The sequence below is a fragment of the Rhipicephalus sanguineus genome, chromosome 3 (genome assembly GCF_013339695.2).
Source record: "Rhipicephalus sanguineus isolate Rsan-2018 chromosome 3, BIME_Rsan_1.4, whole genome shotgun sequence".
NCBI classification, from domain to species: domain Eukaryota; kingdom Metazoa; phylum Arthropoda; class Arachnida; order Ixodida; family Ixodidae; genus Rhipicephalus; species Rhipicephalus sanguineus.
In genome coordinates, this window is record NC_051178.1 from 233,293,463 (window position 1) to 233,306,567 (window position 13,105).

Sequence of the window (13,105 nt, forward strand, 5' to 3'; positions counted from 1 at the left end):
TCCTGTCGCGTATGTTACGAAACCCTTTCCCCACGTCAATTGGGACATGAAGTCTAACATGAAGACCTATAGATGACAGAACCCCGACTAACGCGAATAAGCCTTCTTGGCCTTGAACTTGTGTTTAGAGGTGAGTTGCTGACGTGTCGACAGAAACTGTGGTAACTGGGTCTGTTTTTCTGCGGTGTAATTTTTACTCAAAGGGCGACATAGTAAAAATGGACAAGCAAGTTGAAGAGTTATTGAAAGTTATTCTGCATTTTGGTGCCATTAGAATCATTTCCCGACAGAGAGGTAGCAGCGCAGATTCGCTGGCACATCGGGAAAAAAAAAGAAGAAGAAGCTCAAAAGCCCTCGGGTTCCTGCATATGAATGATCGAAAAATGCCGACGCATGAAGTGTCGCGTGGTGTCTCTCATCTCGTCAGCGTGTTTGCATCGATGAGATCATAGGAGCCCACTAACGAAAAAGAAAAAAAAACCGGATGCGAGATCGTTGCTTTAGTTAAAGGTGTAACAGGATGCGCTTGAGGAGCTATTTGCGCGTGTCTGTGGAATGGAGAGTGAAAAAGAGATCAGGTCATGCATGGCGCCGGCATTCACTCCGCCCCGGCGCCCTCCTTCTGGGAATAGCAAGAACACGTACACGCAGCATTGATATTCGCTCGCGTGGTCATGACTGTTCGAGAAGGCTATACACCAGAGCACGCCTGTCTCGCACCCAGGCTGCTGGCGAGCCGAGCGGATACTCTCGCACCCAGACGCCGGGCTGACCGGGCTGCCGAGGCGCGCGCGGGCTCCACCAAGTAAACAGGGCAAGCTGCAGTTCTGAGGCTTTAAAGTACGAAAAAGTACCCGTTCACGCCGCTTCAGCGTGTAAGAGCTCGTCTGGGCACTACTGCGTTGTCTTTGGATGCCAAAACAAGCAGCGCAACAAGAGGATATTAGCGTTGTCTGCGACGATTACGACGCGCCACGGAAATAGTGCCGGTGTGGTGTTTTCAGCTTCGCCGCGAGTGGATAACTGTGATTCAAGCAAAAAAACTAGGAGCCGAGTGAAAATGCGCGAGTAAGTACACTAAGTGCGTGTATTCTGCAGTGTGATGCCCACCTATTTCATTTTGCGAACCTAATTTGCGTGACACGCAGCTGGGTTGAAGGCAGGCGCGAGCTTTGTGGGGGGGTGCACTTCATACCTTTGAGCGTTTCCTTTGACGAAAGTCTCGTGCAAGGTAGTGCTTTCAAGCCCAAGCAATCAGCATGCTTTGCCACTTTCAACGTAGTATTAAGCTTTAGTGATTTGATGGCATCCACGCCTTCGAGATTTCGTCTTCAAAAAGTAATAAATGGCACGGTGCTCCTCAACAGCTGGTCAGAATTTCGTGCTTTCATTGCAGTGTTTGATGTCCCCAAATTTATTTGGACACGAGGCATCCAGCTGCACATAATACATATATTGGCACGTAAGTAAACAGTACTCGCGCCAGTGTCCTTTACGTCGCAGGCGTAGCTAACCGGCTTGACTAAGAGTAGCACAGTTTCGCTTGTAAAGCATCATCGTTACAAGAATAAAATCGCGCAGGTAGCTTCCAAATGGGATCGCTGAACGATACTGCAGGTTATACTCTCTGATAGCACGCTTTTGTGAGCAAGACGCATTATTGTAAGAGCGCTCGTGAAACAAAAATTACGTTCCGCGAAACTACCCGTAAAGCGTACTCTAATTATTACGCGATGCATGCTGAAATGATCACATTCCACAAAACTTTGTGCACAACTTGTAATATGGCGCAACGAAACATCGTTTCACTCTTTCGCGAGCTGCACTGCAATTACGATTCACGCGTACCACAGCGAGAACGTTTTTTTACAAATGTAACAGCGTACGTATCTGACGAGGTTGCTTCCGCAGCTCGCTCAGCAGGTACTGTATACATTGTGGACTTGCATGAGCAAGATGTTCTTGATGTTCCAATAAAATCAGCGAAAATGTCCAGGCTAGAAAAGATGCGAAACACGCTCTCCGACGGGCTGAGTTTCGGGAGTTTCACGTTTGCTCTGTGTAGCGTCTGCTGGCGTGGCAGCCCGCGCATATTTTTCGTCGCGTGTGCGATAGATGGCGCGACGCGCGATGCAAATATGGCGATGCGCATGGAATTCTCTGTGTTCTGGTCTATAGACGAATACGCGAAAGGCATTCCTTCGCATTACGTCGTGTGCGCAAGGCGCGCTCGCACGTACGTCTGTCATGACTGTCGTGCAACCATTTACGCTGAGGCAACCGTTAAAAGAAGCGTGAGCTGCCACTTGAAACTGTGACCACCTGAAACTGTGACCGAGTCGTCTGTATAAGAACGAAGTGCGGGAAAAGACAAATAATTACACATAATGTAAAACGCACTGTCACAACTGTATATGTCAAGCTATACAGAACACCTGACTTTGTACGTGCACATGTGAACTTATTTAATTTACCTGAACTCGCGCTCGAATATTTATGACTCGTGTGCTGCGTGATTGTACTGTGTTTGCACATGTTTTGACATCGTATGATATGTTTTGTACGCTTTTATTTTTTTAGCATTGTATATATTTTGTTTGCTAAGCGGGAAGGAGTAGCCGGTGCCGCCGTATAGAAACCAACCTCTCCTATACATCATTCACTGAAAAACAAAGTGCTGGAAACATGAACGAGCAATTCGGGTGGCATTTTTATACAAAGCGATCTGGCCACCTCGAACATAGTTGTGCGAAAAGGGATGCGAAGGGCCGGCTCATGGCCATAACTTGGGGTTTCGGTGCGGTGATTTGGAACGATAGTTTGGTCCACAAGATCCTGTCTAGTAGAGCGCATAAATGACAACGAGGCGAATAATACCCCGTGGGACAATAAACACATAGCTTTAGCAAGAGCGCCGCATAGTCATTTGTTGAAGCTATGTTTTCTGTTAGGTTTGATAAAAAAGATCACACCATCTCCCGCTAAAGGAGACCATGAGGCGATGCGAAGCAGCTTTTCGGCATGTAGAGCCCGCGTTTCGAAGGAAGAGTGGAGAGGGGAGGGGAGAGAAGCAAAGGGGAGAGGGGAAGTGGAGAGGGAGAAGAGGTGTGGAGAGGGCTTGCGCATGCGCAGTAAGGGTGGTCACGCCGCACACCACCACCACCACCACCGGATTGAACTCCGCTATAAGATGCTTCACATCTAATAAGCACAGAGTGGCTTTCTGGGACGTTTAGGGGCTCTGTGTATAACTGGGCGGCCAACATGTAGTGAATACGAGGCAAAAACGGTCGGCGGAAGGCATTGATGGGCTTGTATGGATTCATAATCGAGGGTTTGCTTAGCGCTATGCGAAACAGAGGACTACTGTAAACGAAGACAAGCGCTTGCCTCCGTCATTGCTTGTCTTTTGTTTTGTTTTCAGCTGCACCGGACCGAGCGGTTGTGGGTTCGATGCCCGTTGACGGAACTTTTTATCTTTGCCATCTGATCGTGTAAATTTTTTCGACCTCATTTCAGTGACGGAAATACGTTACTGAAGTCTTAGCGAACCCCGGCGTAAAACACTTTCGCGTTAAAAAAAAAAAAGACTAGGAGAGAGCGTGACGTGACAACCTCAAGGTCTGGTCATACAAAATATATGAGAAATATAGGCCCTGGTCACGTGATAGGCAAGCGCTACTATTCGTGGGTTCGCTTTGGTTGCCTCTGCTGCTGGCGCTGCGGGAGCCTAATCCTACCCAGGAGGCACCGTGTTCTGGTTGGGAGGGCCGGCGTCAGAGTAGGTTGGTTTGCCAATGTTAGCTGAATCACGACGCTCCCTCCTAGTTTTTTAACACGAAAGTGTTTTATGCCGGGGTCCACCAAGTACATCCGTCACGGATATGACGTTGATAAAATGGACACCAACGGGTGAGAAAGAAAAAACCAAGAAAAAGATACCCCGCTGGGAATCGAACCCACGACGTTGCGGCCGCGACGGCAAGCGCCCGACGCGCTACCCACTAAGCCATCTCGGGAGATGCTAGGCACGCCGCGAACGCGCCTTATATCTTTCATACATTCTCTTTCGCGGCGGGCGGAGCGGGGCGGTGCCGCCGTCTGTGAGAGGTCAAAAGAAGTAATACTTCACGATCGACACTTACTAGCGCTTACTCCGAGATTGCACGCGATATCTGAGGTGATGGTTAAAGCGTCTCGATACCAGAGAGGTAGAGTGGCCGCGCTGGCGTCGCCGAGGCACCCTTGACGTAGTTACGTTCTTTGCTTTTGGCTTCGTGTTAGCGTGCGTCGGCTCATCGGAGTAGTGCATCTTCCACGTGCACCAACGGGATTTCTCCGCCGCCGACTGCTTCAATTGCGAGAGCACCGACTAACAAAACTGCTGCAATATGCGTTGCAGAAAGGACGCGATTTCGACGGGCGAATGTCGTGTTTTGGTGGAGCGAGAGCAGCGCCTGCGAGACAGAGGCTAGCGGGACGCACGCGTTTGCGGCTCAGGCTACAAACCTCTACCTCCCGTGTTGCTGAAGCGCAGTGCGTGTTATGTATGCATGAGCACAGGCGTCGGCTACCCATTACTAGAAAGCGCACACCGTGCCGTTTCTCTTCTTAATTGACGACGCTTTGAAGAAGTGCATACCGGGTAACAGTGTTGATTATGAGCTTGTTGATATCATCCTTACGCGGGATTCACGATTCGCTGTGTCCAAATATATGTTCACACCGTCAGCTACCACAACAGTTTAATCATGATCATGGGCGTTAGTCGTCGCGATAGAGACATGCTGTCAACATGGGTGCATCCACGTCAAACGGTGCTATAGCTGCCAAACACGAATAGACGTTGTACAAGCTCTGATATATCATTACACAACAAGCACTACTTCTGTGAAGACACGTTTCACTTTCGTGTTATAACCGATTCCTATGACGGAGGGATCAACCATGTTTTTCGATTAATACTCTCATCACAATCGTTCGGCACTACCACACGAAGATTCATCCAGAAAAAGCGTTGATTACTTTTTTCCTTCATCCATGACTCCATCTGACATGCGTTCTTGAATATGTCCCATTGTCAGAGCCTGGAGACGGTCGGAAGCTTGAATGGTGTCATCGTGCGCAGGGCAACGAGAGCGGCGCATGGCCCGCTGAGGCTGCGTCCACGGCGAGGCCCCTGTGGGAGCCGCTGTCCGGCGGCGGCTACTCGACCGCGCTGAGCGTCACCATCGCCGTCGGCTGCTCGCTCCTCGTGCTCAACGTGCTCATCTTCGCGGGCGTCTACTACCAGCGCGACAAGACGCGGCTCGAGGCGAAGCTGCACAAGCGCAGCTACAAGCTGGCCAAGCCCGGTGAGCCACCCCACCTGACCACCGCGGGCGGAAAGCCGCTTGCGCTGCGCGCGCCTCCCCCGTCGCCCGTGGGGCCCGCCGGCGGCGGCGGCGGTGGCGCCAACATGGCGGGCGCCGGCAACGCTGCCACGCTGCCGCCCAAGGCGCCGCCGCCGATGCCCGAGGCACAGCCGCTGCTTGCGCAGGGCGCCAGCCTCGCGAGGCTCGTTCTGCGCACCCGACCGCCGTGAGTATAGCACACCTGACAAATTAAAAGCAAAAAAGAAAAGAACGTTATCCGCACTCTAAGTAAAAAGTGATTTCACCAAAATTTCAACGAGGACAAATAGCTTTTCGCGCATCCAGCTGTGCATTGCACTAGAGAGCTTTAGTTCCAGGAATCCCCAGCCGATGGGCCCGCGCACATCTTCCCGCTTTCTTCTGTTCGACAGCGGCACCCATGGATAGTACAAGGAACGCAAGTGCTTGCGTACGCAAGCATCTTGGGGGCTCCCTAAAAGAGAGTTTTAGTGCCGGGGAACCCAAGCGGCTTACATATGCACGCTCTTGCGTTCCTTTGTACTCTCCATGGGTGCGGCTGGGAGTACAAAGGAATGCAAGGGGTTGCGGACGCAAGCCGCTCGGGGGCCCCTCTATTAGGGAGTTTTAGTATAGGGGTCTCCTAAAGGTTCTAGGGACATTAGGGCTTGCAAGCATTGGAGGCGTCCCCTAAAGAGAAAACCGGTCGGCGAACAGAACAACGCGGAGGGTTAGGCGCGTTGGGGCGTTTAGTTAAGGGTCCTCTATACAAAAATTTTCCATTTCCTCTAGTTGTTCGGAGCAACAAGGAAGAATATTGGTAGCAGCGGCGAGTGTGTGCATAGGGAAAGGGGAAGACGCGGGCACCGCCAAGGGACTCGTCCCCTTGGCGGTGCCTGCAGTAGCTGTCTTGCTCTGCAGGACAACTGATTCTCGTTGGAAAGCTATTACAGTAAAAGCTCGTTAACTCGAACTCGAAGGGTACTATAAAATTGTTCGAGTTAAGCGGAGCTCGAATTAGTGGGCGGGCGCTCGAATGAAGAGACATTGCGCCACACTGCGCGGGCAGAACCCAAAGAAGCCATCTCTGGACTCGTTATCGCGAACTATGCGCAACTGCACGTATGCGGCAGGTGGTATCCTATAATGAGTTCATGGAGCTCTAACAGCGAGCGTAATTAATTGATCAGTCAGTGATACGCCAGAAACAAGCACCGACACGCATTCATGTGAGCAGTAAGCCTTAGTGTCGAAATATATGACGCTATTTATGCTCCAAAACACGTGTATTTACATGGAAAAATTCACGCAAGCAAAATAAAAGTAATGAGTGATTAACATTTACTTGCGTTTCTTCCGTCGCAACTCAATGGGCACGTTTGTAGCTTGCCGAAGAGCTCCTGCGCAGCGTCCGAATTCTCATCTGCTGAGAAATGCGGCTGTTTTGTTGTTTTTAATCTCTAGTAAATTTAGCTTGGTTTGGTTTGGCGACATATTTTGATCATTCTGGGCTGACTTCTGCGAGGAGCGACGAAAACCAGGGGCTCCCAGTTCGAATTATTGGGTGTCCCCCCCCCCCCCCCTTCCCGTAGAAATGCGCAAGGCTTTGCTGGGACCAGGGCGTCAGTTCGAATTAACTATAAGTTCGAATTAACCGAGTTCGAATTAACGAGCTTTTACTTTATCACTCGATAACTTCTGGCGGTTTTCCTTCCCGTGCATTGACCAGTATGAATGTTGCTTAGCTTCGGTGTCGCAACGAGAACTGGCGTATATTTAACGCACCATGGCCGATGGCCGAATTCTACCGTGTCGGGTCACGCGCTCCCGGCGGATGCATTGCTGAAGTACACGTGTCGTGTTGGAAATCGAATAGCTGTGATCGTATAGAGAGAGATTGATAGAGAAAGATCAATAGCATAAAAATGGAGGCGACCTTATTCCTTGACTGAGGTGTCTGTTAGGGGCGCTCGCACGTCGGCGTTCGTGTGCCCCGGTGTATTCCTTGGGTCTCTGTTTCGCGCGCTGCCGAAGATGATCACGGAGGCCACGTAGAAAGGAGCGCGTGGTTGAGGTCTGCTCCACCAAGGGCCGCAGCGATCCTAGCTGCACACGAAAAGAGCGTCCGCTCTTTCAATGAACTCGTTCAATTAGTTTAAACTAATTATTCAGACTGTTAATTGGCGCTTATCTTAAGTAAATTTATGCTTCGATATTATATGCATCCAATATAAGTCTCAACTTGAACCAGAAATATCGGTTTCGTGCCAGTTTTATTTTTTGAAATAAATTTTCTGAATATTCGGAAAACCGGAAGTAAGTGCTGGACCGGAAGCGCTTCGAAGAGAAACAACGGAAACAATAATGTGCGGGACAGCAAGAAAGCTAGAGTGCGATGTCAACGTTTTAGTTCACTTTGTGAAAGCAAACGTAGTTAAGTGTCTTTATATGCGCTTACGGCGCAAGCTGTTTCTAATGTTCCTAAGCTCAAAAGGCATGGCTACAATTAGTTCAGCAAGGCAAAAAGAGAGAGATAGAGAGAGAGCTTATCGGAGTACATAGACACTCCGCTTTTCTCGCTAATCGCCTCTTTAAGCGGTGGTGTTCGCTAACGAGTTTTTGAAAGCGTTGCGCAGGTACTAATCTTGTCCTCCGAGAAAAAGACCATGTAATTAGTGCCTGTATTAAATCTCTGCCCGCTTTCAATAAATCTAATGGCTGCGCCTGCCGCATTTCGGCGACACGATGGTCTGCAGATTATCTGCGGCCGATCTTGACTGATGGGGGTCTTACGTTGCTCAGATGCTCAGTGGATTACGGTGGACATGTCGCGTCTGTTCCATTTGTGCATACCTTTGCTTTGCACCACAACACCAGTACCGCACCACTCCGTATTTATTTTATTTATTTACACATACTGCAGCGCTAAGTGCGCTATGGCAGGAGTGGGTATACAAAGATACGCGGAATTTTAACAAACATCAATGAAAATTATGTAAACAGGCAAAATAATACAGTTGTGTGATTATACAAGGTCAAAAGTGCACAAACATGTGATGAACATGATTGAAAATAGATTAAAGAAACAATGCTACTCAAGAGATCACACCAACAGCAAGTAGAGGAGGGTATATTACAGACGCATGTCATGGATGTCGGCTACTACAGATGTCGGCTATTACAGACGCATGTCATGGAGTCTGGACCACTTAGTGTGTTCATTATCGATCGCTTGAATTGCTACAAATTGGCGTCGCGTCCCGCCTGTGTCGAAATGCGGCGCAGTAATCGAACTCCTAACCTCCCATACAAACACAGAACGTCGTTATAGCCAGCAAACCACGGAGGCGAGGCTTTGCGGGAGCGTGCGTACGGGAAAGTTTGATAAGAAGGATAGTCATGTGGTCGTCTGAGTTTTGAGTGCGCCTTAGAGCCCGCGCATTCACGATGTCAGTTTGCGTTTACATAAAAAAAAGAAGGTATCAGATTTCGTTGGTTTGTAGATACTTCGGGATGTGGCTCAACCTACTGCAGCGGATAGGCCCTACATATGCACAGATGATGTAGTTATCGTTGTTTAATGGGAATTAGTATAGGCGGATGAGCCAACTGGCTCACCTGTCAGCGGACACCCAAACTATCCTGCGGCCAAAGAAGAGGAGAAAAGAAAAGAAGGACGAAACCAGGATGGCGAGGGAAGCGAAGATGGGGATGAAAAAAAAAAAATACATGTATTGGTTTCACAACATAACGAAGCTTCTAAGGCAAGAAACATCTAGGTTTTCGAAGGCTACTCTGGCGGTGCGCATCGCAACGGAGGGTGGCTGACTGCACGACATAGTACGTCGGTGCTGGTTTTCTTCTGTGCGACTCGAAATAATTCAAGTATAGGTGGTAAACGACGTCAACCAGAGGTGTTGTAGCGTACACAATGCAGTGAAGGCACCGTTGGCTGCCATTGAGCTGATTCATGATGTCAAAAAAAAAAAAAAAACAGTGCTATATAGGACGAGACAGGATAGGAAGGACCACAAAGGCAGCCCAGTGTCTCTGTGATCCTCCAGTCTTGTGAGGACCGGGTGTGTTCTTCTGTTCACTCCTACTTTTCTTACTTTTTTTCTCGTGCCTTCTCAGAGAACCTCAAGAGAACGTGTGTGTGATGCAGTGGAGGAAACCTGGCTGCCTGCCCCCTTCTGGAGCCCCCGGTAAGTAACGTGCCTTTTGTCGTGGCCTCCGTGATCGCACCGGTGCCCCTCTTTATGTGCGCCGTTGCAATCTCGATGGCTTTACGAGAACTCATTGTCGGGCTGCATAATATTTGCTAAAGGCACGTTTTTTTTTTGCTCGAAAAGGGGAATGGAAGCGCTAAGTGGCGACTGCATCGTTGAGGATACAGGTTCACGAATACAGTGATTCCACTCCTGCGCCAACTGCGCCAAAGTGCGCCAAATTGTATTTACTGCGCCATCCTGATAATATCGACGAAATTTGCGCCAAACTGCGCCAAAGTCTCGGGTTTGGGGCCGTCTATCACCGGAAATCGCACCGCCGGCGCGTCAGAACATGTGCAGCTCGATCTTGAGGCTGCCAATAAAGTCGCAATCATGGACCAAGAATTATTCCGCTGAATAAATAGCGCTCGCGCGTGCGTTCCGAGTAAGCCACGATGCCATGCACGGTGCCGACGCAGCTTCTGTTCTGCAAGTCGGCTCGACAGCAAAACGCGCTCTCCGCAGAGGCTTGTGACGTCTAGCCTATCGGTAGCGAGAAAGTGCGACGGCGATTTATCGGCGGACGTCGTCTGTTATAGAAACGCTGCTGATAGCTCGTTTCAAGCGTCGCACGGCATGTAAGGAAAGCAATGTTCAGTAATAACTACATGAGTGCCGCTAAAATGTCTGTCACTTCTGTTTCCGGACATCGCGGAATGAAATCTGGGATCGCTCGCAGTAGATATATGGGACAATATCGAATTTTCCTTGCTTCGCGTTTATGGAAGAGCACGCGAACGGTGGAAACGCGTTGACACTTTTCCTCAAATATACTTTATCCATGGATCTTCATCCAGAACAGCTTTTTCGTAATTCCTTCCGCCAGCACGTCCGAGTTTGTAATCACTCTGCAGTAAATACCCCCTAAAAGGCCCTGCCCTTTCGAGCTCACGTGCTAGGGTTCCAATTCGAATTTTTTGCTTGCTTTTTTTAAAAATGTCATCTCATTAGTAAAATCATATCTCCTGGTCGGAGCAGCCGCAAATGCGCAGCTGTCAGTAGCGGGCCCGTCGCTGACGGCCCACAGTGAAGCGGCTACGCCATGTTACACGTCCGCCCCTCGCTTTCGGGGTCAATAGCTAACGGTTAAAAAAAACTCAGTTTCGCTTAAGAGCGAAGCAATGAATGCGAAACCAAAAAAATTGTATTGTGAAACGAAGTAAGCCTAGCAGCCAACTCTTTTGGATCCGATCTCGCGTAACTCAACAAAACGCTGGTTTAAGGGAATATGGCCCCTCCAGGAACCGAAGCGTTTTCTTGCTCCGAGTTCTCTAAACGCGAAGTAAGCGTTGAGGGCACAGCAAGTTTACGAGTCGTCTCCTGATGCCTTGAGATAGCGCGCGCGCAAGCGACTGCGTCCTTCGAAAGATGCGCCCCCCCCCCCTTCCGCTCCCCTGGCGTCCCTTCATGCTCCTTACGAAAGACGGGCGGGGCGTTTCCTCTCTGATGAGCAATCGACGGCAGGCCCGCACGCGGGAAGATGTTATCTCATGCGCTGTCCGTGCGGCTGAGACAGAAGGCCGGCTAGTTTAATCTCCGCTTCAGCCGCGTTCGTCGCCAGCGCTCGCGAGATTTTACCCGCGGCTAGAATGCGCGTGGTGATGTTATTAATTTGGACTTTATACGGAAAATTACGGCAACGGCGACGGCAAAAATCCGCCGAGAGTGTCCATATAATTGCTATTGCAAGGGTCAATGTACGGGGCATATTTTGCGCCCCCCCCCTCTTAGGTGATTAGGGGGGGCGCCCCCCCTGGCCCCCCTGTGCGCACGCCTATGCTCCTGAGATGATTTTTTCCATGAGATTTGCAATGAATCGAAATATTTCTAGCCTTCATAAGAGCCCCATAATAATGCTCAGGTGCTTGAATGTTAATGCAATATGCTTCTGCATTGCACTCCAGGATGTAAAATTCGCTGCTCCAAAGTGCTCCCAAATGCAAAATTATCTGCTCCAAAGTGCTACAAGATGAAAATTTTGCTGCTCCAAAGTGCTCCAAAACGGAAATTTTGCTGCTCCAAAAATTGCTCCAAATCAGAAGTCCTCGGTAGCATCACTGCGAATACATACACAAATAATAGGAAATGCTCAGTTATGATAATTGTCTGGGTTGTGAATGACGGAATATGTGGGTAGTAGCAGTTAGCATAGCGAAATAGGAGGGTAGAAGTAATTAGGATAACGCGCAGCGATTTGCTACCAGATGTGGTGAACTTCAGGTTCTACCGCGTTTGACAGGGGGCGCTCGGGCGGAGCTGTTACTGGCAGCCTTTACAAGCCTAGATGCGCCTGCAGAAAACATTAATACTCCTACTCAGATTTCATAAAATCTTTTATACGGGTATACCACGGGCAATCTAGGTCACGTCGACACCTGCCCAATCAAGCCAATCGCGATCAAAGAACACGATGCCGATCGGTCTTGATCACGATCAAAAATTTACCGTGTGACACCCGTATGACATTCACGGATCGCAAGTGAGGCTTTCGAAATTTGCCTCTTGGACAGTAGAATGCCCTGTATAGCGCGAATTTTATTTAATATTGAAATAAGATAAATTGACGGACGTGCCTGCCCTCGGAAGCTACGGGGAGGACGGGAGATAGTTGTAGGTAATGTGATCAGCTGTTGAATATATAGGTGCTGTTCCACTTTTCTCACACGCGTGTTTGTCTTTTTAGCTTCTTTGCACAAAACTCGTAAGTTCGAGGAGAAGAATGTCCAAGCTCATGATCAGAAAGAACGGTAAACGGCTGAGTTTCTGCGTATAGTTTGTCCTTCTAGTCGGTCGATTCCACGAAAGATCGAAAAAGGGTGTATATTTGATGTTTCCGATTTTCCTGATAATTTTGTATGTTGTGCACATATGATTGCACAGCACGAAATCGCAGTTCGTTTTCACATAAAAATTTTTTTTCAACACAGCAAAATTCGACAAGTGTCGCCGGTTGACGACGACCATTTTACGAAGAATGCGTTTTCGTAACTTCGGAACCATGCTGGCAGCTACTCAAGCTATATATTACAAATATCTTTCTTTTTGGCGGAAGTAGAAGTAAAGACGAAATAGCTCTTATCATTTCATGGAATTCTGAGTAAATTATGTATTTTTAAAAATTCACGAAAAACGCTACGTTTTTGAAAATCAGTCAAATTTGGGACGCTATGGCTACTTCTGTGAACATCTTAGCTTGTTCATATTTGCAGTATGAATAGGCCTTTATGTGAATAATGAACCTCTGCATTTGTATTTCTCTAATAATTTTCAAAGTAGTAAATTTTCATGCTCGAAACACCAAAAAGAGAAAAGTGCTCCTCCATTCAAAAATCTATAATAAAAAAACCCAATCTCAATTTTGTTCAAAGTCCGCCAAAATGTTCTCAAAGGACTGCAGAATGATATTATGAAAAAACATGTTGCATCATTTTTATTACAACAAAAGCAGAAAATGTCAAACAT

General features: G+C 48.5%; 1 protein-coding gene across 1 annotated transcript in view; it reads left to right on the forward strand.

Annotated features, from left to right (window-relative positions):
* LOC119386390 (neuroligin-3-like) overlaps positions 1 to 13,105 on the forward strand; it is a 29,910-nt gene that overhangs the window by 12,486 nt on the left and 4,319 nt on the right. Inside the window, exons 7-8 of the mRNA XM_037653705.2 lie at positions 5,129 to 5,580; positions 9,507 to 9,577. Coding sequence (XP_037509633.1) covers positions 5,129 to 5,580; positions 9,507 to 9,577 — 523 coding nt within the window. The remainder of the gene's footprint in view (positions 1 to 5,128; positions 5,581 to 9,506; positions 9,578 to 13,105) is intronic.